Source organism: Dama dama, chromosome 6 (genome assembly GCF_033118175.1).
Source record: "Dama dama isolate Ldn47 chromosome 6, ASM3311817v1, whole genome shotgun sequence".
Lineage (NCBI taxonomy): Eukaryota > Metazoa > Chordata > Mammalia > Artiodactyla > Cervidae > Dama > Dama dama.
The window spans coordinates 336,498-362,980 of NC_083686.1; the positions used below are offsets into that span (position 1 = coordinate 336,498).

Below are 26,483 nucleotides of genomic sequence, written 5' to 3' on the forward strand. Positions count from 1 at the left end.
CACAAGCGGCCACGGCATCTCGGGGTCAGGCTCACAGAGCCAGCAGTTCCCACAGGCACCTCGTCAGGCCTCAGCCTCTACGGACAGGACGCAGAGGCCTCTCACTGGGCCTGAGGTGTGGCCAGCATGGAAAGACGTGGGCCCGCGTCCCAGGGTGTGCAGTGCAGGAGAGGCCTGGGGTGGGGCCTGTGCTGCGGGCCGGAGACTAGGGGCGGGGGGCACTGAGGGACGACCCTGGCCAGGAGGACCTCAGGGAGAAAGGGTCGGATGTGTGCGTCCAGAGCGGCAGGAGCCCCTGCCTTGGCCTCAGCGAAAGGAAAAAGGTGCTCCCATCTGGCAGGGCATGGGCTCAAGCAACAGAGCCCAAAGGGAGCACCGCAGCTGGCCGGGCTCTGCCCTCCTGCCAGGGCAGCACTTCCAGCACCCCACCCCCTTCACCTCCCAGGGAATGGACTCCAGAGGCAATGGCCAAAGACGTGAAATCACTGTGGAGTTTATTGGCTGTGATTCCATCCGGAGAGAACACAGGCAGCGGCCCCGACATGCAGGAGGAGGCGCAGGCGTCGGGACAGACGGACAGAGGACGTCCACGTCTACACTAGGTTCGGCACTGGGGCGCCCCACGCGCTGAGGATGGGATGCGGGTTTCTACCAGACGACTCCTGGTCTGCTCAGAGCTGGCTTTTTAAAGTGTGGAAACAGGCATTAAAAAAAGACAAGGAACCCGGAGGGGTCCAGGCGCAGGGTGGACGGCGGGGGACAAAGGGCGCCAGGGGTCAGTATTGCCGTCTAGTCATATGGCTTCTCTAAGGAGCGGGGGAGGGCCGCGCCCCTGGCCCGCGACGCTGGACAGGATGAAAATTTATGTGAACAGAAAGGGCCCTGCGGACCCAGGTGATAAGCTTTCTGTCAAGATAAAACTCCTCCCAGACAGAAGACCTCATTTACCTGAGATTCAACATATTGTGATGCAAATTAAACAAGGGGCTGGGGAGCGCTGGGAGGCCCACAGCCGCTTGGGGGAGCCCACTGGGCTGGCGGCTGGGATGCCCCTTCGAGGGCCTGCAGGGCTGAGGCGGCTGAGGGTCGGGGCTGGTCTTTGGGGCCACACACTCCGGCCGGCGCGCAGCGCTCGGCCCTCAGGCTCCGGACCGCCTCCTGGTTCTGAGTGGAGGTGCGGGTGTTCAGAGGCTGCGGGCATCCCCACCCCGAGCAGCCTCGGAGGGACAGGAGGCGCCGGCTAGGGAAGGGGATGGGTTCGCTGGGCCCGCGGACTCTGGGGGTGGAGAGAGAGGTCAGAGAGGGTCCTCCCAAGCGTATTGCTTTGCCTCCCTTCGCGAGAACCAGCCCCGAAGCTCAGCCTTCCAGAGACCGCGGCCGGGGGGACAGACAGGTGGATGAAGAGGGTAAGGATGCACATGGAGAGCGGTGGCGGCCAGGCCACCAAGGCAGGCAGATTCAGCAACGGGGGCGGGGCTTAGGAGGGGCCTACAGGCCGAACCCTGCTGGGGGAGCCCCAGGCGCCTGCGGCTCGTCCCCCCCCCCACCCCCCGCCCCGGCTCACGACCGCACCCCCTACTATGGCTGTGCTCCTGAGTTGGGCCCGACAGGCGTCCACCAACGTGGACCCTTTCGGTGGCCCTGGCCGTGGGCCCTGCTGGGTAGGCGGTGAGGGGCGGAGCGAGAAGGGCTTCCCGGGGTCTGGGGGCGAGTCCAGTCCAGCCGCTGCCTGCGGGAAGAGCAAGGGGCTGCCCCCGCCCACCCCCCCCCCCCCAGGTCTCCGGCACAGAAGGCAGCGGCCGTGGGGGGCCGGACGCGCCCCCCTCGGTGGCGGGGGCGGTTCTGGGAGCGGGTGGGCTGCGAGGTGGGCGGAGGCTCCCAAGGCGCGAGGGGGCAACGGGGCGGATGGACCTAGGGCTATGGCTTATATCGGCGTGGGGGGGCTGCGCTCTGCTCCCGGCGGCTCTTCGGGGGCCTCGCGGAGGGCGGGACCGGGGTGGGCGCGGGGCGGGCTGCTGTTCAGCCCTGGCGCTACTTCTTGAAAATGTCCTGCAGCGGCCCGGGCAGGTACTTGATGACCGTGTCCAGGATGCTCTCGTCCTCCTCCTCCGCCGCGTCCCCGCAGCCCGGCGGGATGGCCTTCTTGGGCCTCGTCAGGCTGCCCTCCGAGTTGGCCTCCAGGGCGGCCTGGGCCTCGGCCTCGCGCTCCTCCTTCTTCTTGATGCCGTACTGCGGGGAGGGCAGAGGGTCAGCGCGCGGGCCCCGACCCTGCCCCGCCCGGGAGGGTGCCTGGCGGGGTAAGGCCACCCTCCGGCCCGGGCCCCTCCCTCCTGCGGCCCCGCCTCCCGGGGACGAGGGCGCGGGTGTCAGCCCTGCCCCACGCGGCCCAGATCTTCCGTCCGGTGACATGAGGCCACACTTTTATGCCAAGTATCCTCGGATGCCGCCAAGAGCCCCCAGCCCTAGGAGGGGCACTCTGCATGCCCCGTGTCCCGCAGTCACTTTCAGGTGGGTGTCCTAGAACCCTACCTAGATGTGCCCTCAGCAACACCCCTGGGCACCGCCGCGCACCCCCAGTTCTGGTTTCCTGTGTATCTCTGTCCCCAACCCTTTCCAAAATCTCCCCTCAGATTGAAAGGAGTCCCCCCAAATTCATGTCACCTGGAACCTCAGCATGTGACCTTGTTTGGAAACAGGATCTCTGCAGGTGTAATTAAGGTAAGAATAGAGAGGAGACCTCCCTGCGCTCTAAATCCAGAGCTTCTTTGTAAAAGAAAAGGATACACAGAGTAGAAAAAGAAAACTTCAGAAAAGCTTGGGAACCACCTTGCCACCAGTCAAGGACACACACAATGCCAGAAACCCCCAGAAACTACAAAAGAGGATTCTCGCCTACAGGTTTCAGAGGGAGAACAGTCCTGCCAACATCTTGATTTGGGACTTCTAGCCTCCAGAACCAAGAAAATTAATTTCTAGGAGACTAACACCTCACCCCAAGGCCCCCAGCACCCTCAGCAGCCGTCCTGGACCAACAAAGCCCTGAAGCCTGTGGTCAAGAGGACACGAGACCAGGGGAAGACTTCCTGCCTTAGGACTGGTGGGACCAGGTGGGGCCACGCTGGCCTGATGGGTTGGGGACAGAGTTCGGGACCCACCCGAGCTGGGGAGGGGGTGCCCCGTGGTTAGGTCTGAGGTCCTGGGTTACACAACATGGAATGTCCAGAAGCAGAGGCTGTGATGTTGGCGAAGAGAGCGTGCCGGGAAGCACACCGCTCAGGGCTGCTGGTCCCAGGAAGGGTCCCCAGGCCCGCTCATCTCTCCTCACCAGCTCCTCCTGAAGGAAGCAGTGGGCTGCCACTGGTGCTGATGGCAGTGGAGGGGGCACCCTGGTCCTCCAAGAAGACCCTTCGCTCTGCTTCCAGATTAGGGGGGTGGCTGTGTCCCACTCCCCAGCTTGCTCTGCACCCATCTCCTCCCTCGAGGTTGTGGGGGGCTTCAGGCAGGGGGGCAAGGGCTCTTTAGCAGAGTCTGAGAGGAGGAATCCGGGCTCCTGGCCACAGTGACCAGACAGCGTAGGGCCCCTGGGCACTAAGGAAGGAGGGGTAAGGGGTCTGGCCACCTTCCTCAGCAGGGGCCCTAGTGGTCTGAAGGCCCCTCTGCACCCTGGACAAGTCAGGAGCTTGGGAAGGGTCTCCGGGGTAGAGGGGAGGGCTCAGGGCAACTGACCAAGAGGGCCTCCACACTGAGCATGGACACCAGGTCGGCCCAGGGCAGAGTGCGACGAGCGAGCCAGATGGCAGCCACTCCAAGGGGCACAGCCCTCTTCCTGGGTCACCACAGAGGGCGGTGCTCTGACTCGGGGAGGGACGTGCAGGGTGGAGAGACACACCGCCAGGAATTAGGTCAGACCAGAGAAAGCCTCCCTCCAGCCAGAGGCGCGGAGCCCAGCAGTTCCCGCAGCCACAGGATGTCTGTTCCCAACTGGGGCACAGGTCTGTGCGCTGGACCCAGGAGGCCGTGGTGGCCAACGCCCCCCACACACTCAGCAGAGGTGCACACACATGCTCAGGGCGACACGTGGTGCTGGCGGAACAGGTGGGTGGCAAGGGGACACACACATACGGGCAGGAACACATGGTAGGGTCAGGCAGGGGGTCAGGGAGGGACCTGTGTCACAGTTGTCCCCTCTAGGGTCCAGGAAGGAGACCCCAGGCCCCGAGCCAGTCGCTCCACTGAGGCTAAAACCCATTCTGAGCCTAAGCCACTCTGGGCAAACCTGAGGGCCACCTTACTCTTTGGGGTCTCTCCCAGAGCCTGGCTCTGATGTGGTCTGGCTGAGCACCTGTCTGAAAGCCCAACTCTTCCCCCAGTCCTCCCCATCCCAACCCCCTCCCTCCACCCTCCTCAACCACTGAGACGGTACCACTGAGGCCCGGAGGGAGCCCAGGCTGCCAGCGCCCTGGGCAAAGCGGTGCTCCCTAACAGTGAGAGTCAGCGATTTGCCCACAACCTGTTATTCTCAGCACAAACCTGGGGCGTGGGAGCCGGGTCAACTAGGACCCGCCAGCCCAGCGCTGGCTGGAGGGTGGTTCTGTCTCAGAGTCGCTGAACGTGGGTGGCTGGAAACACCAAACCCGGCGGTGCGGTGTAAACCTGAAGGCGGGGGTGCAGACCAGGAAGCGGGGACCAGATGACACAGGTGGGCCAGTCTCCCCTGACCTGGACACGTGCAATGCGTCATGACGTCATTACACACGCGGGGCTGCGGGGGTAGGCACCGCCCACCAGCCTGCAGAGGCGAGGAGCCCCAAATACAGATGAGGTCCCCCAGGGAGCTGGGGCACGTGACCTGGCCTGACCCCTCGGCCCCTGTGTGAGGGACCCCCACCCTCTTCCTTGACCACTCGTGAGGTCGGGGGTGGGGGCATGGGGCATACCACGGGGCACCCCACCCCAGACACCAGAAAGGGGCTGCAGGAAGTGGGTCTGGAGCCTGGGAGCCAGCGAGGGCCATTGGGGGAGCCACTCCTAAAGGTCAGGGGTCCCAACCTGTGGGGAGCAGGAGGGCGGGAGGGGGTCGCCTTGGAAGGCCGGGTAGAGAATGGCTCTGCAGCCATGGGGGACCAGGCAGGGCCAGGGGACATGATGGGGGGCTTTGTCGGTGAGTAGGGGGATCCAGGCGCTGAGCTCATTGTCAGGACGTCTGGGGAGAGAGGGCAGCAGGGGCCACCACCCTGGGTGGCCGGGGCAGCCTGACCTCCCACGGCCGCGCTGTCCACCTCTGGGGTCTTGGGGGCAGGGCAGGCTCCCCTCTGTTGAACTGGAGACTCCTTGGAGGAGGTGACCAAATTCTTGGAGACCAGCGCTGAGGCTGTGAGGACCTGGGGCTTGGGGGCTCTAACATCCAGAGTGCATCAGACCCTGAGCTGCCTCCGACCTGTGAATGGGGGTGCTCACCATCAGCCTGTCTCCCCTGCACACCCCCAAGGCCCAGCCCCCACCTGTCAGACTCAGTTGCGTGTGTCGGTATGCTCCCCAACACACCACACCTTCCCTGCAGGCTGACCCCCAGGACCAAGCCCTGGCCCCCTAGTCCGCCTAATCCTCTGACTGCAGAAGCTGTGCTTGGGCCAGTAAGGAAACTGCAGCCCCAGCCCCTGCTTGGGGTGGGGCCCGGCTCGGACCCCTGCCCCGGCAACTGAAATCAGCAGACACCATCGTGCCCCCTGGGTGGGTGAGACCAGACCCAGGACGTGCCCAGGAAGGAGACCTGGGCCTGGCGGGGAGACCGGCCGCTGTGGCTGATGGAGCCATGGTAGGTCTGGGGACTGCCAGGGTCCAGGAGCAACCTGGGGTCTGTGGAGGCAGTTCAGAAGCAAAGGCACTCAGCCCACCCAAGGGGGTCCCAGATGGGGGCGATGCTCATCTGAGGGAGCAGGACCACTGGCCAAGCGACCCCCAGGGCACCAGGCTAGGGGACCTTGGGGCTGGCTGCAGCCTTCCATGTGGTGGCCCTGAAAGCTGGGGTCCTGAGGGTGGGGGTGATGAGGGTCACCCTGCCCCCTGGCCTCCCATGGAACTGCCTTTAGGGTGGGGACACATTCCCCATTTTCACTGGGACTCACTTTGTGACTTGTAAATCCCACTTGGTTCCCTGAGCAAGAAAAGGACCCTGGAACTAATGCCTGTTCACTCACTTGTTCACTCACTCACTCGTTTGCTCGGCATACAACGGCCAAGTGCAGTCAGAGTTCCTGCCCTCCCTGCGGGGGATGGACAGTGAACAGTAAACCAGTAAAAAGTATGTGTCAGATGAAGATTGGCTTCTCAGGTGGCTCAGTGGTAAAGAATCTGCCTGCCAAAGCAGGAGGACACAGGAGACTGAGGTTGATCCCTGGGTAAGGAAGATCCCTGGAGGAGGAAAAGGCAACCCACTCTAGTATTCTTGCCTGGAGAATCCCATGGATGGAGGAGCCTAGTGGGGTCACAGAGAGTTGGATACAACTGAGTGAGCAAGCATGCACCCAGATGAAGGCAGGTGCAGAGCAAGATAAGACAGGAGAGGAGTGTGGAGGGGACAGGGAGGCAGAGCCTCAGGGAGCCCCGGAGGGGAGCAGCCAAGCAAAGGCCCTGAGGCAGTGGGAGCCCTGAGGGGCAGTGTCCCCATGCCCCTGGGGCTGGGGCCCCAGGGGAGATGGGGCCGCTGGGAGGTTTGAGGAGGGAAGGGGCAGAAGGGACTTTCTATTAAAGGCAGAAAGAGTGGGGTGTCTCTACCTTCTGACCCCTCCCTGCCCATGGCTGCCTGCCTCTCTGCTGTCTGTGTGCTCTTCCTGGCTCTTCCCCAAACGGCTCTGAAAGTCTTGAGGTTGGTCCTGGGGTTGAGGGTCTCATGAGCTGCCGCCCCAGCACAATCAACTTGAACTTTCTGCCCAGAAGGGTGTCCAGTGACCAGTGATGGGACACCAGGGGGCACCCCACACCCCCATCAACATGGGGGACCCCTCATAGGCCCAGAGACCTGCAGGCACCCACTTGTATCCTCACTGCAGCTTCTGTGTCAGGCAGAGGCCCTGCAAACCAGGCAGGCGGGAGGGTCCTGGGGACTGAGCCGTCCCCCCTGCAGCCCAAGCATCTTGCCGGTCTAGGGTTGGGGACTGCTGGAAACGCCCTCTGGAGGACCCCTCCGCCTGCTCCCAGCCCTCTTCCACAGGCTTCATCCACAGTGTCTGGAAACACTTTCCCCAGGGCCCAGAGATGGGAGTGTCAGGGTGGGGGGCAGGACAGAACTGAGAGGCAGCACCCCAAACTGAGTCCCCCCCCGGTCTCTGGGTGGAGGTGCCTGGCCCGTGTGGGGCCAAGAGTGGTGGGCAAGGCCCGAGACGCTGTGGACCGTGGGAGACCACGTGGCTCAGGACATCATGGGGCCCTGGGGACGGCCCTTCCTTCTCCACCTGGCCCACAGTCCGGCCCACCCTGAAGGAGGCCGGAGCAGCCATCCCATGCCTGCCCTTCTGACCCACGAGCTGGATGGGCACCTGAGGATGGGCAGTGGACAGGCCCCTGGGGCCCCAGCTGACAGCCTCACCTGTCCACCCCTGCTCTGGCCTCAGGTCCCTGCGGGTGTATGATGCCCTGCGCACAGAGGAAGGTGCCAGAGGGTTCTGGAAAGATGGCCTCCAGCTCCCAGCCCACCCCCATCCAGCCCACACAGCCACAGACCTGCCCCCCAACACCCTGTCTTTCACCTCGGGGGTCTGAGGCCCACCTGGGTGTGGTCAGGGGCATCCTCCAGCCCGCAACGATTCACCCACCTGCGGCCCACTGGGTGGGCCAGCCCCTGGCCACTCTGCTCCTCCTCTCCAGAAGGGCCTGCCCTCCAAGTCCATGGTGGCAATCCTGGGGGCAGCCACAGGAGCTTGTCCTGCAGAAGCCAGCACCCTAGCCCAGGATCCTAGGCGGATGGGGTCCAGCCCCTGCCATCGGGGCCAGAAGGACTCGGGCCGCAGGGCAAGCCCCAGGCCCGGTGAGCGTGTGCAAACGTGCACGTGGGGGCGCGGGATCTCACCTGCCCGTCCCCCTCCCCGGGAGTCCCTCTCGAGGTCAGTTCTGCGAGCTTCGGAGGAGGGGGCCAGCGGCCCAGCCAGGTTTCACTTGGCCCTCCCGCAGGCAGCCTCCGCCCCAGCCCTTCTCTGTCCCCCGTCTATGCAGGCGGTGCGGGGTCAGACCGCGCCGCAGGGCCCACCTTGTCGCGGATGCCCTGCCGCATGGCCTCGCGCTCCGCCTCCATCTTGGCGTACTTGGCCTTGCGCTCCTCCTCCTCTTGCCGCAAAGCCTCCTGCCGCTCCTCCTCCTTCTTGGCGGCGTCAGGGTCCTTCTCCTCATCGCCCCCAAGCATCTTGCCCATGTCCTTGGTGGCCCCTGGGCACAGGAAGGCGGGAGTCAGGCCAGGCCCACCCTCTCCTTGCCCTGCCCTGCCAGGCTCTCCGGTCCAGCAGGGCGGTGGCCCCCAGTGTGGGTCGGAGGAGGCTGTGTCTGTTCGGTGCGACTGCAGACGGTACCCGCAGGCCTCTGTGCTGCAGTTATGTGTGTGGCTGTGGCTATGTGTGTGGTTTTGTGTATGTGGTTGTTGTGTGTGTCTGCATGTAGTTGTGTGTCTGTGTGTCTGTGGGTGGTTGTGTGCCTGTCTGTGGCTTTGTGTGTGTGGTTGTGTTTGTGTGTGGGGGTGGTTATGTGTGTCTGTGGGTGGTTGTGTGTGTTTCTCTGGGTGGTTGTGTGTGTCTGTGCATATATTTGTGTGTCTGAGGTTTTGTGTGTGTGGTTGTGTTTGTGTGTCTGTGGGTGGTTGTGTGTGTGTCTGTGGTTGTGTGTGTGAGTGGTTGTATATGTGTGTGTGTGGTTGTATGTGTCTATGGTTGTGTGTGTTTCTATGGGTGGCTGTGTGTGTGGCTTTGTGTATGTGGTTGTGTTTGTGTGCCTGTGGGCAGTTGTGTGTGTGTGTGTGTGTGCCTGTGGGTGGTTGTGTGCGTGTCCATGGTTGTGCGTGTCTGTGGTTTTGTGTGTAGTTGCATTTGTGTCCCTGTATGTGGTTGCTGTGTATGTCTGCGTGTAGTCGTATGTGTGTACATCTGTGGGTGGTTGTGTGTGTGGTTGTGTGCATGTCTGTATTTGTGTGTATGTGTCTGGTTTTGTGTGTGTGGTTGTGTTTGTGTGTCTGTGGGTGATTGTGGTTGTGTGTGGGGTGGTTGTGTGTGTCTGTGGGTGTGTGTGATAGTGTTTGTGTGCCTATGGGTGGTTGTGTGTTCCTGTGTGTGGTTATGTGTGTGTGTCTGTGTGTGGTTGTGTGTGTGTGGGTGGCAGTGTGTATGCACGATTGTGTTTGTGTGCCTGTGTGTGGTTGTGTGTGTGGTGTGTTTGAGTGTGGTTGTATGTGTGGTGTGTCTGTGTGGTGTGTCTCTGTGTGGTTGTGTGTGTGTCTGTTGGTGGCTGTGTGTGTCTGTGCAGTTGTATGGCGTGTGTGTTGTCTGGGTCCCGGGTGCAGCAGGGGCTCAGCCTCTGTTGGCTGGTAGGGTGGCTGAGTGTGTGGCTGTGTGGCGGGGCGGGGGCGGCTCTGGTCCAGAACTGCTGGCGGCAGCGCGTGGCAGCCCCAAGGCCCTAATTTGTCTGCCTCGCCAGCCGCCACTTTGCTCACGGGCACCTGATTCACAGGCAACAACAAACACCTCCTCGGATGCCCCTGTGGCTCAGCCCCGGGACAGACGTGTAATCACAGCTGCAGCCCCTGATGCAGGGGCACCGCGGGGAGAGGGCATAGTGGTCAGCACTGCGGATCAGCCACTCTCAGGCCGGGCTGCTGGCCCTGCACACTGCACGCCGCCAGCAGGAGCGAGCCCCATGTGCTCCCTGGGAACCAGCCCGCATTCTGAGGGGCCCGTGGCCCAGGTTGTCTGGTCTCTGCCGGGCCCACTCTGTCCTCTCATCCTGGGATGGCCCCTCCCAGGCGCAGCTGGAGGCTGGCTTAGTCCACACCCTGGGAATGGTCTGACTCTGCCCCCCACTCATAGGCAGAGGTGCCCCCAACCCCGGCCCTGTTCCACCCTCTCCAATTCAGTCCCGGTGTCCCGAAGCTCCCGGGCACTGTCCTGGGTGCGGAGGCTCCTGTCCTGCTCCCAGGCTGCACAGGTCCATGCAGCTTGGAACCAGGAGAGACTCTGGCCTGCGGACACCCGCAGGTCTCCACCTCCGCCCCCCATGGGCAGAAGGAGCCTGGTGGTGGGAAGGGGGCAGCAGCCCATTGAGTGCTCTGAGCTGAAATCTAGACGTCTGTGGGGCTGGCCTTCCCAGCTGCTGAGACTACTGCCAGATCATGGGGTCACTGTGGGGGCAGGGAGCCCGCCCGGCTGGGCTCGGCCAATGGCACAGCTCCAGATGAGGACAGAAACCAGGAGCCTCACGTCAGTTTCCTCCCACGTCTGCAAAATTCTGCAAAGGAGACTGTCAGCCGGTGGCTGGAGGGAAACTGGGTCAGGAGCAGAGCTGCAGACTCGCTGTTCTCGGCTCCTAGGACAGGCGGCCGGGCTCTCTCTGCCTCGAGGTCTGTTGTCCCGGCCGGCAGTGCTGGTGGGGGCGGTGGGGAGGGGCTGGGCAGGAGAGCCCCGACCCCTGAGCAGCTGCAACCTTCCCAGCCTCCCTGGCAGAGGGGCCACCTACAGCATTGTTGGGCGGCCTTTACACAAATCTCCCCTCTTGACCAAGCTCATTCACACTAAAGTGAGAGTGACTGATAGCTCGCTCTCCTGCGTGGAGAGGACTGGCATCGAGGGCAGAGGTATGTGAACAGTCTCGTCTGCATCTCTCTTCCGATGGAAAGTGAGTGGAGGCTGGGGTGGGGGCTGGAGGGGCCACGCCGACTGGGTGATTTGGGTCCCCAAACCGGCTCCTCCAATGCACCATGTGCACTCTAGGCCTAGTGATCACACAGGCATCTACTGAGCACCAGCTATGTGCTGAGCTCTGCGCACCAGGTGGACTGGCCTTGCCCCCACTGGAGCTCTGGGCTGGCCCGCCCCACCTGCCTGGGAGTCAGAGAAGGCTCAGGGGAGCCACTCCAGCAAACCAAGGGTGCTCCGGGAGGCTGGTGGCCTCTCCCAGGCCGGGGGCAGGAGACCAGAGGTCACCCCACCATGGTGAGACGGCACTAGCACCAATGCCAGGCCTTCCCTGTGCTCTCTGCCCGTGGCCCCGATCCTGCCTCCATGCGGCGCCCCCACGCCACCTTCATAGCGTTTGCAGGTGAGCTGTCCCACGCGGTCACACTCAAGGCCCAAACGGACAGCTGCAGCCCAAGCCTCCCGAATCCAGGACTTGTTGGCCACATGAGGGGTGCAGGAGCTGACACCATCCATCCCTCACTCTTGTCTGAGCCTCTGTTGCCTGGGTGACTCAGCAGGGGAGTGCCAGGGCGGGAGTAGCCGATCCCACTCCCCCTCAACAGTCAGGTAAAGCCCCCAGGGACGACTTCAGTGCAGGATGAGGCACGGGCACTTTTCTCCCCTGGAGCAGGTCCCATACTTGGGCGGGCAGGTTGTGCACAAACCCAACAACGAGAGCGAGCTTTCTAGAACAGTGCTCACAAAGGCCCTGTCCAGGAGACACCTCCAGGGAGAAGCAGGAGGAGGTGGGATGCTCTGCCCAGTGGCCCATGTCAGGGGACACAGCACGGTGCTACAGGGGAAGGGGGCCAAGTGATCCGAGTGGACAAGCCACCTGCAGACACAGACTCACAGACGTGGGACCTGCACACGTTGTCAGTGACAGAGGGCCTCAGAGCCCTGAGAAAAGAGCCCTGGTTCCCGGGGTAAATGAGCTCCTTTGGGGAAGCATGAACCTGGATTCACATAACACCACAAATTTTTATTAGTTATCAGTCTGAATATCAACCCAAAATAAAAGTGGGCAAAGATAAACAGCCCTCCCCACCCTCAATCAGTTTTGTAATCCCACACAGCATGCGTCGTTACCTGAAGTGGCCTGGTACGCTTTTTGGCTTCTTTATTGTCAGCCTCTGCCAACAGAAGGTCGGTGCCAGAAGAGAAGGGATCCTGACCAGCGCTGGGCTGTCCTCCCTATGACTGGAACAGTGCCAGACACAAGGCAGGCACTCACTGAATACTTGGCAAATAATGAGTTTTAAACATTTAACAGCTATGCATCATGTACTCAGCCACAAACAAAACCTTAGCAAACCCTTCAGCTAACATCATGGTCCATGTGAAATACTGAATCCTTGCCTCAGCTCACTAATAAGCAAAGGACATTACAGTCCCCTTGTACTGGAGGGCTTGGCCGTTGGACTAAGACAAGAAAAGACACAGAGGCATAAAGATCAAGAAGGAAGAGGTAAAACTGTCTTTGTTAACAAATAACATATGATCTGTGTAGAAAAAATTGAAGGAGTCTGCAAAACCATGCTAGAACGAAAAGGTGGTTCTAGCAAACTCACAAAATTAATAAACAACAAACAAAGGGTTGCTATGTATTAGCAGCTAACAAGTGGGAAATGAAGTTTGAAAAACAATTCCATTAGCAATACTGAGAGAAATATAAAATATCTATGACCATATTTTTAATAGGTGTGGAAGCCTGTTTTACCTAAGACTATAGAACTGTTGAGAGAAATTTAAAAAGACCTAAATGAATAGGGAGAGACACCATGTTCATGGGCTCAGCATCACTATGATGTCAGTTTTCCCTGGATTGATCTATGGATTCAGTGCAATCCCAAACAAAATGCAAATAGGCTTTTTGAGCAAATCTACCAGCTGATTCTAAACTTTATATGGAAATGGCAAAAGACCTAGAATAGGCAAAACAGTTTTGCAAAAGAACAACTTTAGAGGACCCACCTTCCTGTTTCCAAGGTCTACTGTAATGAAGAAAGTGTGATATTGACAGGAGACTGGACGTGTGGACCCATGGAACAGGATAAATGGTCCAGAAATAAACCCACTTGTGTATGTTCGAGTGAGTTTCTGACAAAGCCACAAAGATAACTCAGTGAAGAAAGGCCAGTCTTTGCAAAAGCAGCACTGAAACAACGAGGTATTCCTTTGCAAACAAGCAAACATACAAATGTCTGCTGTAAACTCACGCCTTATATAAAGCTCAGTAATAGACCTAGTGGAAAAGATAAAAATATAAAATTTCAAGAAGAAAGCATAAGAGAAAAATCTTTGTGACTTTGCTTAGGCAGAAATTTCTTACATAAGTGACAAAAAAGCATGAGGCTTAAAAGAAAAAATTGATAGATTGGACTTCATCGACAAAAAACTTTTGTTCATAAGACACTGTTAAAAAAAAGAAAAAAGGCAAGGCCGAGAGAATATGTTTGCAGACCATTGGTCTGATAAAGCCTTATACCCAGTAAAGAACTCTTACAATCCAAGGATAAGAACACAGACCACCTGATTTTAAAAACAGACAACAGATCTGAGTAGACACTTTACCAGAGAAGAGATGCAGATGGCAAGTAAGCACCTGAAAAGATGTGCTCTACAAAGAGCTGACCAACAGGGTGCAAGCTGAACTCTGGGGCGAGACCTCCAGGCACCCACTCGAGTGTCCTGGACTGAAGACGGCAGGTGCCGGGAGGCCGGGGAGGAACCGGGACCCTAGCCCGGCACCGCTGGGTTGCTGCTGGCACGGCAGCTGGAAGACAGCCTGGCTGTTTCCTATGATGAAACGCGCGTCGCCCACGTGACCCAGCAATCCCACTCCTTGGAGTTTGCCCAGAGAAGCAGAGATGCAGGCTCACATGCGTGTGCAGCCTGATCTGCATGAGCCCAGACAAGAGGCCCCTCAACACCTGTCAGCAGGTGAATGGACGTGGAGGCCAGGCCGTCCGTCCAGGGACACTGAGGTTCTTGGCCACATGGAGGAATCTCACAACCTTTATGGAGTACGAACAGCCAGGCACAAGTTATATGATTTCATTTATATAAACAGAAGTGTGAATTGGTATATGGTGACCACAAGTGCGTCAGGGGTTCCTGGGCCCAGAGCTGGGGTGCGGACTGCAAAGGACCACGCCATAGTCAGAACCCAGGGGACCACACAGTCCCGGGCAGTATTCAGCGTCAACCACGTCACAACGAAACTGAGGTAAAACTCTGACAAATGACCAATGGGAGCTGGTACACAGGCCATCTCCCCCAACCATCACCCGGTCAGATTACAAACACTAAAAAGATGACCAGACCCATAACTTTGTAAATTTGAGTTTTAGAAATATGTACTTAGTTAACATTTAAGTTGAAGAGGAAATAAAAACTGAAATTGTAAAAACTCTTAAAAAGCAAAGAAAAATAAGCATTTTCTGTCTAAACTTAGGATCCATGGCTAAAACTGTTGTGGAGGAAAAACTATAGCCTTTAATTTTAAAGACGAAAAGAGAAAGTTTAGGGACTTCATTATTACCTTTAAATAATTAAAACAATAAACAACCCAAAATAAGGCAAAGAGGATTAATAAAAACAATAGCTGTAACTACAGAAGAAAATAAACAAGGTGAGTGGATAAACCTGCTCCCATGAAATCAGCAGCATGGACACAGGCCTCCTGTAAATGGTCAGCATTGTTTTGAAGGGCTGACCAAGTCTCAGAGAAGATAAACCAAGAAGTACTGCACTATAAAAAGAGATGGAATTCTCTCTCTCTTCACACCCATCTCTTTTGCCAGTGATGTGATCACGTAAGTAAGTAATGCTCAGTTGTGCCTGACTCTGTGCGACCCCATGGACTGCAGCCCACCAAGCTCCTCTGTCCATGAAATTTTCCAAGCAAGGATACTGGAGTGGGTTGCCATTTCCTTCTCCAGGGGATCTTCCTAACCCAGGGATCGAACCCAGGTCTCCTGCACTGCAGGCAGATTCTTTGCCAACTGGGCTACAAGGGAAGCCCAAAGAAACTCATGACAGGCCAGTGAAAACACACCAAAACTAATCATGGAAAGTGGTAGAAGGGTAAGTGCAATATTTATGGATAAAAATTAATTTAAAACTTCACCTCATACTATCAGAAACAAGCTAGAAACATCAGTGGAGACAGTGGTCTACTTACAGTAATTATATAAACATAAAAAACACTCAGGAATATGTTTAACAGAGAACTCTATGGTGGGCTTCCCTGGTGGAGCAGTGGATAAGAACCCACCTGCCAACGCAGGAGACACAGGTTTGATCCCCGATCCTGGAAGACCCCACAGGCCACAAAGCGAGTAAGCCCGAGAGCCGCCATGAGGGCCGCCAGGGGAGCCGCGGCGGGGGCCGCCATGAGAAGCCCGTGTGCTGCAGTGACGAGGAGCCCCCACTTGCCACAGCTAGAGAAGCCCATACCGCAAAGGAGACCCAGCCCAGCCAAAGACAAACAAATAAAGATAAAAAGCGAAGGAAATCTGTGGCTCCTTCACCTCCCTAAAGGTAACGGCTCGGCACAGACACCCAAGACCCCGGGGGCCCCAGGGAAGGCAGGTCGGGAAGGGCCGGCTCCTCCCAAGTCAGCGTGGGACCATGTGCAGCCTGCTCACACTGCCACGAAAACTCCACAGTCTTCCTGCCTTGGTGGTCTGCATGAAGTTAAGCACCATGCAGCAGATCGGACCTCAGAGGAGAGCCGATTCAGGTCCCTTTAGGATGGAAACTGTCTCTGCTGTGGTCCCGGAGACAGCAAGGAGGTCACTGAGTAGAGACCCTTTAAGTGGAGAGCCCAGGAACGGGCCCCAGGGTCTTCGAGAGGTGTGCTCCTGGTGGCGCAGGCGACAGGCACACTCTTAAGCTCCTTCAGAGCATGCCCGCCCATCCACCCGCTGGCCTCCTCCTACCTCCTCCCAACAAGCCGCACCCCTCCTTGGGGAGCCACTACCTGTGGCTGCTGACTGGCCGGTTTGTTTTGGCCGTGGCCCTGGCAGACAGCGGGACACAAGGCTCCATCTCGGGCGAACGGCCATGCAGGCCTGGTGCCTCATGTCAGGGGTCCCAGGGACCCATGAGCAGGAAGAGCCCCACACAGTATGAGGGCCCGGTGCAGACAAGGAGAAAAAGGCCTATGTGTGGGTTTAGACACTTCTTCATTGATTGTCTAAAGATAGAAAAAGAAGGGCAGGTTACAAACGAGGTTCACACCAAACCAAAATCCTCAACAAACAAACAAACAAAAACCAGCCCATGTTTCTTCCAGACTCTCATGGAATATTCACCAAGGGCAGCTGAATGTTCATCCACACCACAATGAGCAACCACCTCACACGATTGGAGTGGCCGTTATTTAAAACACACACCAAACCCAAACTGCCCCAGGAAGCAGCAAGCGTTGACCAGGCCCTGGAGCACCTGGGACCCTGAGCACTGTCGGCGGGAGCTTAAAGTGGAGCAGCTGCTGAGAGCAGTGCAGCGCTTCCTCAGAGATTAAACTCAGAACTGCCACAGGGTGAAGCAAAGCCACTTCTGGGTATAAACCCAGAAGAGCTGAAGGCAGGAGATGCACACGCCCCGTGCTCACAGCAGCAGCGTCACAGCAACCAAAGGTAGACACGGCGCAGCGCCCATCTGCAGGTGAGGGGCAAACACAATGAGGTCCATCTGCACAGTGGACACTGTTCACCCCTAAACAGGGATGAGATTCCGCCACACGTTACAGCGCGACACACCTTAAAGAGGTCCTGCTGAAGGAAATATACCAGATACAAAAGAACAAACACGCCTGATTGCACTAAGGGCCCTAAAGCAGACAAAACCACAGAGACAGAAAGGAAAAGGAGGTGCAGGGGGCTGGGGGACTGGGCATCAGTGTTTAATGAGGACAGAGTTCAGTTTGGGAAGACGGAGAAGTTCTGGAGTGGGTGGCGGTGATGGCTGCACGGCAATGGGAATGTAGTTGATGCCACTGAAGTGTGCACTTAAGAATAGTTAAAATGGCAGATTTTATGTGGTGTATGTTTTACCACGATAAAAAAAGAGAAGTATAAATTTAAATTGATTCATAATCCCACATCTCAAAAGGAATATTCAGGCTGCAGAGGCAACCTGAACACAATTTCAGTGTATTAACAGGAATGACGCCGAGCGTCTGAAGGCCTCAGGCAAACGGCAGGAGCAGCAGGGAACCTGGTAGCAGGCCCCCCCCAACCCTGCAGACCCCCCCACCCTGCAAACCCGTGCTCTCAGAGCCGCCCCCGACACACACGCGTGTCTCGCAAGCTCAGGTGATGTCACAGCCACTGTGTTCTGAGAGCTGGAATGTGAGGTGGGGTCTAGTGAGACCCATGGGGCAGCCCCCTGCACCCACCCCTGGACTGCGGCTGAGGGGCAGGCATGCGACAGCAAGGGCCATCCTGAGGACACAGAGCTTCAGACACGGGTGTGGCCGTGGCCGGACGGGCTGCCGGAAGCGAGGGGGCGGGGAAAGGGCAGAAACCTGCGAACTCGGGACCAACGAGGGAGAAAGGCTGCAGGTGGGAGGACATTAGAACAGTCAGATGATACCTTTACCCTCTATGCCCACACACGTGAAAACCTGAATGAAGTAGTTTTTTCAAGAAATGTCAAAATCTGAGAACCATGTCTAAGAATTCACAGATGGATTCTTTCAGTCAAGAAGCAGATCATTCCGATGATATTTGGACTGTTCTTGGAAGGGAAAAAAAAAAAAAAAGAGGGAAATCCTCCTGGTTATTTTTGTGAAATCAGCACGAGAACGACGCCAAGAAAAGTCCCCGAGTGGGGCCGGGCTCCCACACGAACAGCTAAGAGACAGGAGGCAAGCTTGGCACTTCTCACAGAATTCTGCAGGAAGGGTTCATCCTGGGGAATAAAAGGTGGTCCATCACTTCTCACAGAATTCTGCAGGAAGGGTTCATCTTGGGGAATAAAAGGTGGTCCAATCAGTGTCGGTATGTGTGGATGCTGTCCAGACCCCCTGTGCTAACAGAGCAGCAGGGATCTCGGGCTGTTCCCAGGGCCCCCCACCCCAGACCTGGGGTCCTGGCACCACCCTGACTGGGCTGAAGGGCCTCCTCTCTGCAGCCGCGAGGACACGGGACAGAAGCTCCTGCTATGCCCAGCACTGCCAGCTCCCCGGGCCTGCCCGGAGCCCAGCCTCAGGTGCCCCGGTCCACACGAGTGCCATCCCAGTGGCACAGCCGGTTTTAGAACAGCTTAATGGAAGTGCAGTGGGCATACTCTAAACCATGAAATCTGACAAACACATCCACGAACCCATCACACAGTCAGGATACAATACACGTCCAGCCCCCCAGTTTCCTGGTGGCCCCGTGTAAGTCTTCCCACCAAACCACCCACTGACGAGCAGACCACTGACTCCTCCCTGTGCCCGCCCTTCCCCGCATGCCCCCCAGGCCTGCAGAGAGGCGGCCACAGGGCAGGCGGCATCGCAGAGGAGGCAGGCCATCATGGGGACACTGTGCTGCCCACCCACCCTTTCTCGCCCTTCAGGGCTGAGAGGATGAGCACCAAGGGTGTGTCCCGACATCAGGTGATGGACACGGGGTTGCCTCCATTTGGTCTTTGTGGCTAAAGCCACACGGACAGGTCTCTGTGGGCGCCTGCACGCTCACGTCTCATGAATGGACACCCAGGAGTGGACACTGAGTTGTATGGCAAATGGAGTTCTGCTTTTCAGGAACTGCAAACTGTTTTCCAAAGCAGTTGTATCATGTCACAAGCCCACCAGTGTGTCCGAGGGCTCCCTCTTCTCTGCATGCCCACCAACATGGCTCCCACCTGTCCCTGCGGTTCCAAGCATCCCGGGGGCCGTGACGCGGCTGCTGCGTTTCCCTCCTGACCACAAACGTGAGCACCTTCTCATGCGCTTGTACCTTATTTGGTGGAATCCCTATTGAAACCACTTGCATACTTTCAAAAATAAACTTTCCATTTTGGAAAAAACTTAGTCTTATAGAAAAATTATGAAGGCAGCACACAGAGTTCCCATATGCCCCCCACAACAGGAGACAATGGCTTCCTTTACTGTTAACATGTGACATTAGACTGGCCCACCTGCCACAATCGATAAACTGATTAACTGAGAATCGATTAACTGATTTCTGAGGTGACCACCTGAGGTCCACTTTCTGGGCCAGGACCCCGTCCAGGGACCGTATACAATAGTCATCATGTCCCCTTAGGCACCTCTAGGCTGTGTTGCTGTTCAGTTGCTCAGTCGTGTCCGACTCTGCGACCCTGTGTCCTACAGCACGCCAGGCTCCCCTGTCCTCCAGCATCTCCCAGAGTGTGTGCAAACTCATGTCCATTGCATCAGTGATGCCATCCAACCATCCCATCCTCTGTCATCCCCTTCTCCTCCCGCCTTCAATCTTTCCCAGCATCAGGGTCTTTTCTAATGAGTCAGTTCTTCCCATCAGGTGGCCAAAGTATTGGAGTTTCAGCTTCAGCGTCAGTCCTTCCAATGCATATTCAGGGCTGATTTCCTTTAGGATGGACCGGTTGGATCTCCTTACTGTCCAAGGGTCTCTTGAGTCTTCTCCAACACCACAGTTCAAAAGGATCAGTTCTTTGGCACTCAACCTTCATTATGGTCCAACTCTCACATTCATACATGACTACTGGAAAAAGCATAGCTTTGACTAGATGGACCTTTGTAGGCAAAGTAATGTCTCTGCTTTTTAATACACTGTGTGTCATAGCTTTTCTTCCAAGGAGCAAGAGTCTTTTAATTTCATGGCTGCAGTCATCGTCTGCAGTGATTTTGGAGCCCAAGAAAATAAAGTCTCTCACTTTTTCCATTGTTTCCCCATCTATTTGCCATGGGACTGGATGGAACTGCATGCCATGATCTTAGTTTTTTGAATGTTTAAGACAGCTTTTTCTCTCTCCTCTTTAACCCTCATCAAGAGGCTCTTTAGTTCCTCTTCACTTTCTACCATAAGGGTGGTGTATCTATATATCTGAGGTTGTTGATATTTCTCCCAGAAATCTTGACTCCAGCTTGTGATTCCTCTAGCCTGGCAATTGTATGATGTACTCTGTATAGAAGTTAAATAAGCAGGGTAACAATATACAGCCATGACATAGTCCTTTCCCAATTTTTGAACTAGTCCATTGTGACAGCCAGTTCTAACTGTGTTTCTTGATGTACATGCAGGTTTCTCAGGAGACAGGTAAGGTGGTCTGATGTTTCATCTCTTTAAGAATTTTCCACAGTTTGTTGGGATCCACACAGTCAAAGGCTTTAGCACAATCAATGAAGCAGAAGCAGGTGTTTTGGGGAATTCCTTTGCTTTCTCCATGATCCAATGAATGTTGGCAATTTGATGTCTGGTTCCTCTGCTTTTTCTCAATCCAGCTTGAACATCTGGAAGTTCTCAGTTCACATATTGCTGAAGCCTAACTTGAAGGATTTTGAGAATTACTTTGCTAGCATGTGAAATAAGTACAATTGTACAGTAGTTTGAACATTCTTTGGCATTGCATTTCTTTGGGATTGGAATGAAAACTGACCTTTTCCAGTCCTGTGGCCACTGCTGAGTGTTCCAAATTTGCTGACATAATGAGTGCAGTACTTTCACAGCATCATCTTTTAGGATTTGAAATAGCTCAGCTGGAATTTCATCACCTCCACTAGCTTTGTTTGTAGTGATGATTCCTAAGGCCCACTTGATTTCACATTCCAAGATGTCTGGCTCTCAGCAAGTGACCACACCATCATGGTTATCCTGTGATTAAGACTTTTCTTGTATATTTCTTACCACCTCTTCTTAATCTCTTCTGCTTCCATTAGGTCCTTACTGTTTCTGTCCTTTATTGTGACCATCCTTGTATGGAATGTTTCCTTGATATCTTCAATTTTCCCAAAGAGCTATCTAGTCTTTCCCATTCTATTTTATTCCTCTATTTCTTTGCATTGTTTATTCAAGAAGGCCTTCTTATCTCGTCTTGCTATTCCCTGGAATTCTGTATTCAGATGAATATATCTTTGCTTTCCTCCTTTGCCTTTCATTTCTCTTCTTTTCTCAGCTATTTATAAGTCCTCTTCAGACAACCACTTTGCCTTCTTTCATTCTTTCTCTTTGGGATGGTTTTGGCCCTGTAACACTGTACAGTGTTACACACTTCTGTCCATAGTTCTTCAGGGTATCAGATCTAATACCTTGAATCTGTTTTTCACCTTTACTGTATAATCATATGGAGTTTGATTTAGGTCATACATGAATGGCCTAGTGGTTTCTCCTATTTTCTTCAATTTAAGCCTGAATTTTGCAATGAGGAGCTCATGATCTGAGCCACAGTCAACTCCAGGTCTTGTTTTTGTTGACTGCATAATCTTCTTCATCTTCAGCTATGAAGAACATATCATTCTGATTTTGATATTGACCATCTGGTAATGTCCATGTGTAGAGTCATCCCTTGGGTTGTTAGAAAATGGTGTTTGCTATGACCAGCATGTTCTCTTGACAAAACTCTGTTAGCCTTTGCCCTGCTTCATTTTATTTTATTTTTATTTATGTATTTATTTTTTTGCCCTGCTTCATTTTATACTCCCAGGTCAAGCTTGCCTATTATTCCAGGCATCTCTTGACTTCCTACTTTTGCATTCCAACCCCATATGATGAAAAAGACATCTTTTTTTCAGTGTTAATTTAGAAGGTGTTGTAGGTCTTCACGCATGCATGCATGCTAAGTCACTTCAGTCATGTCAGACTCTTTGAGACCCCATGGACTATAGCCTGCCAGGCTCCTCTGTCCATCAGGGGAAACCTGTAGGTCTTCATAGAACCATTCAACTTCAGCTTCTTCAGCATGAATGGTTGGGGCATAGCCCTGGATTACTGTGATGTTGAATGGTTTGCCTTGGAAACAAACTGAGGTCATTCTGTCATTTTTGAGGCTTCACCCAAGTACTGCATCTCAGACTCTTGTTGACTATGAGGACTACTCCATTTCTTCTAAGGGATTCTTGCTCACAGGAGTAGGTATTAATATAATGGTCATCTGAATTAAATTTGCCTATTCCCATCCATTTTAGTTCACTGATTTCTAAAATGTCAGTGTTCACTCTTGCCATCTCCTGCCTGACCACGTCCAATTTATCTTGATTCATGGACTTAACATGGCTTTCCTGGTGGCTCATATGGTAAAGAATCCACCTGCAATGCAGGAGACGCAGGTTCAACCCTTGGGTCAGGAAGATCCCCTGGAGAAGGGAATGGTTACCCATTCCAGTGTTCTTGCCTGGAGAATCCCATGGACAGAGGAGGGGAGCCTAGATGGCTACAGTCCATGGGGTCACAAAGAGCTGGACATGACTGAGTGACTGAACATGCACACACACACACATGGACCTAAGATTCCAGTTCTTATGTGGAGATAGGATGTAGAAGGATGTGCGCTCATCTTCTCCTCTGAGAACTCCAAAATTACAACTCACTGCTGAACAACTGTTGACAGGAGAATGCTGGATCCCACCAAAAAGATACCCCACATCCAAGGGCAAAGGAGAAGCCCAAGCAAGATGGTAGGAGGGGTGAAAACACATCAAGAATCAAACTCCATACCCACCAGAGATGCTTGGAGGGGTCAAACAAACCTTGTGCACACCAGGACCCAGAGACCCACAGAACTGTGTTTGAGTGTCTCCTGCAAAGGTATGGGTCCACAGTGGCCTGCCGCAGGGGCAGGGGCTCTGGGTGCAGCAGACCTGGGTATGGCATAAGCCCTCTTGGGGGAGGTCACCATTAACCCCACAATAGAGCCGCCAGAACTTACACAGGACTGAGGAAACAGACTCTTGGAGGGCACAAACAAAACTATGTGTACCAGGATCCAAGAGAGAGGAGCAGTGCCCCACAAGAGACTGACCCAGACTTGCCCGTGCGTGTCCAGGAGTCTCCAGCAGAGGCGTGTGTTGGCCGTGGCCTGCTGCAGGGTTGGGGCATTGAGTGCAGCGGTGAGTACATGGGACCATTTGAAGGAGGGCACCATTATCTCCATCACCTCCACCATAGTTTGGCCTGAGGTCAAACCACAGGGAGGGAACACAGCCCCTCCCAGCAACAGAAAATTGGACTAAAGATTTACTGAGCATGGCCCCGCCCATCAGAACAAGACCCAGTTTCCCCCTCAGTCAGTCTCTTCCATCAGGAAGCTTCCACAAGTCTTTTATCCTTATCCATCAGAGGGCAGACAGAATGAAAACAACAATCACAGTGAACTAACCAAACTGATCACATGGACCACAGCCTTGTCTAATTCAATGAAACTATGAGCCATGCCATGTAGGGCCACCCAAGACAGATGGGTCATGATGGACAGTTCTGACAAAACATGGTCCACTGAAGAAGGGAATGGCAAACCACTTCAGTATTCTTGCCTTGTGAACCCCATAAACAGTATGAAGAGGCAAAAATACCATTCAGGTGTGACCTAAATCAACCCCCTTACAATTATACAGTGGAAGTAACAAATAGATTCAAGAGATTAGATCTGATAGACAGAGTGCCTGAAGAACTATGGATGGAGGTTCATGACATTGTACAGGAGGCAGGGATCAAGACCATCCCCAGGAAAAAGAAATGCAAAAAAACAAAATGGCTGTCTGAGGAGGCCTTACAAATTTCTGAGAAAAGAAGAGAAGCTAAAGGCAAAGGAGAAAAGGAAAGATATTCCCACTTGAATGCAGAGTTCCGTAGAATAGCAAGAAGAGATAAGAAAGTCTTCCTCAGTGATCAATGCAAAGAAAAAGAGGAAAACAATAGAATGGGAAAGACTAGAGATCTCTTCAGGAAAATTAGAGATCCCAAGGGAACATTTCATTCAAAAATGGGCAAAATAAAGGACAGAAATGGTATGGACCTAACAGAAGCAGAAGATATTAAGAAGAGGTGGCAAGATTACACAGAAGAACTATACAAAAAAGATCTTCATGACCCAGATAACCATGATGGTGTGATCACTCATCTAGAGCCACACATCCTGGAATGTGAAGTTAAGTGGGCCTTAGGAAGCATCACTATGAACAAAGCTAGTGGAGGTGATGGAATTCCAGTTGAGCTACTTCAAATCCTAAAAGATGATGCTGTGAAAGTGCTGCACTCAATATGCCAGCAAATTTGGAAAATTCAGCAATGAAAAGGTCAGTTTTCATTCCAATTCCAAAGAAAGGCAATGCCAAAGAATGCTCAAACTACTGAACAATCGCACTCATCTCACACACTAGCAAAGTAATGCTCAAAATTCTCCAAGCCAGGCTTCAACAGTACATAAACCGTGAACTTCCAGATGTTCAAGCTGGATTTTAAAAAGGCAGAGAAACCAGAGATCAAATTGCCAACATTCATTGGACCATAGAAAAAGCAAGAGAGTTCCAGAAAAACATTTCTGCTTTATTGATTATGCCAAAGCCTTTGACTGTGTAGATCAAAACAAAATGTGGGAAATTCTTCAAGAGATGGGGATACCAGACCACATTATCTGCCTCCTGAGAAATGTGCATGCAGGTCAAGAAGCAACAGTTTGAACTGGATATGGAACAACAGACTGGTTCCAAATTGGGAAAGGAGTACGTCAAGGTTGTATATTGTAACCCTGCTTATTTAACTTATATGCAGAGTATATCATGTGAAATGCTGGGCTGGATGAAGCACAAGCTGGAATCAGGATTGCTGGGAGAAATATCAATAACCTCTGATACGCAGATGACACCACCATTATGGCAGACAGCAAATAAGAACTAAAGAGCCTCTTAATGAAAGTGAAAGACAAGAGTGGAAAAGTTGGCTTGGAATTCAACATTCAGAAAACTAAGATCATGGCATCCAGTCCCATCACTTTACAGCAAATAGTTGGGGAAACAATGGCAACAGTGAGAGAATTTATTTTTTTCAGCTCCAAAATCACTGCAGATGGTGACTGCAGTCAAGACATGGCTTGACTGTAAGCCAAGACACTTCCTCCTTGGAAGAAAAACTATGACCAACCTAGAGAGCATATTAAAAAGCAGAGACATTACTTTGCCCACAAAGGTCCATCTAGTCAAAGTTATGGTTTTTCTGTTAGTCATGGATGGATGTGAGAGTTGGACTATAAAGAAAGCTGAGCATTGAAGAACTGATGCTTTTGAACTGTGGTGTTGGAGAAGGCTTGAGAGTCCCTTGGACTGCACGGAAATCCAACCAGTCCATCCTAAAGGAAATCAGTCCTGAATATTCATTGGAAGGACTGATGCTGAAGCTGAAGCTCCAGTACTTTTGCCACCTGGTACGAAGAGTTGACTCGTTGAAAAAGACCCTGATGCTGGAAAAGATTGAAGGCAGGATAAGAAGAGGACAACAGAAGATGAGATGGTTTGATGGCATCACTGACTCGATGGACATGACTTTGAGCAAGCTCTGGGAGTTGGTGATGGACAGGGAGTCCTGGGGTGCTACAGTCCATGGGTCACAAAGAGTCAGACACGACTGAGCTGCTGAACTGAACTGAACTGATGCAATATTGCTCTTTACAGCACTGAACTTTACTTTCACCAGCAGTGAAACCACAGCCACGTGTCGTTTCTGCTTTGGCCTCTCCATTCTTTTCGACCTGTTAATCATTGCCCTCCACTCTTCCCCAGTAGCTTATTGGACACTTTCTGACCTGGGGGGTTTGTCTTCCAGCGTCATATCTTTTTGCCTTTTCATACTGTTCATGGGGTTCTCCAGGCAAGAACACTGGAGTGGTTTGCCATCCTCATCCAGTGGACCATGTTTTGTCAGAACTCTTCACTACTACCGTCTGTCTTGGGTGGCCCTGCACAGCATGGCTGATGGCTTCATTGAGTTACGCAAGCCCCTTCACCAGGACAAGGCTGTGATCAACAAAGGGGCTGTGACAGTTTCTCAAGTTTTCCTTTTCTTGAAGACCTGCTCACTTTGAGGAGCGCTTATCAGGAAGTCCATGTGTTTCTGTTAGGACTTGTCTGATGCCCTTCTCTTGATTATGCTGGGTGCCAGGTTCGGGGAGGAGGACTCAGAGGGTGGAGTGCCTTCTCGTTCCCTCCCCCCCGAACCCAGCCACGCTCTCGATGAGACAGTCACCTTGCTGTCCTGGCTGGCCCCCTGGAGCTGAGGGTTATGGTCTACCGCCTCAGGCTTTGGCGCATGTCTTTCTTTTTTAAATAATTGAATTTATTTACATGCAGTTATGGCTGTGCTGGGTCTTTGTCACTACGCAGGCTCTCCTGGAGTAATAACAAGCTCGGGGTGTGCTCCGGGTGCAGCGTGCACTCCTGTTGAGTGCATGGTCCAGGGCACAGGCTCAGGAGATATGGGGCAGGGACTCTGCTGCTCTGCCACACATGGATCTTTGTGACCCAGGGGTCAAACCTGTGTCCCCTGCACTGGCAGGCGGATTCTTACCAACTGAGCCACCAGGGAAACCCTGCCTGTTTCTTAATTGGGCTGTTGATCACCTTATTCT

General features: G+C 54.1%; 1 protein-coding gene across 2 annotated transcripts in view; it reads right to left on the reverse strand.

Moving 5' to 3' along the window:
• Positions 1-481: 481 nt before the first annotated feature.
• Positions 482-26,483, reverse strand: part of CPLX1 (complexin 1) — a 40,660-nt gene continuing 14,658 nt past the window's right edge. The window contains exons 3-6 of one of the 2 annotated variants that reach the window (XM_061145127.1): positions 8,243-8,418; positions 1,573-2,229; positions 949-1,164; positions 482-681 (exon numbers count right to left, since the gene is read on the reverse strand). In XM_061145127.1, coding sequence (XP_061001110.1) covers positions 2,032-2,229; positions 8,243-8,418 — 374 coding nt within the window. In that variant the 3' untranslated portion in view covers positions 482-681; positions 949-1,164; positions 1,573-2,031. Of the gene's footprint in view, positions 1,165-1,572; positions 2,230-8,242; positions 8,419-26,483 lie in introns of both variants that reach the window. The other variant, XM_061145126.1, reaches the window with a different exon arrangement.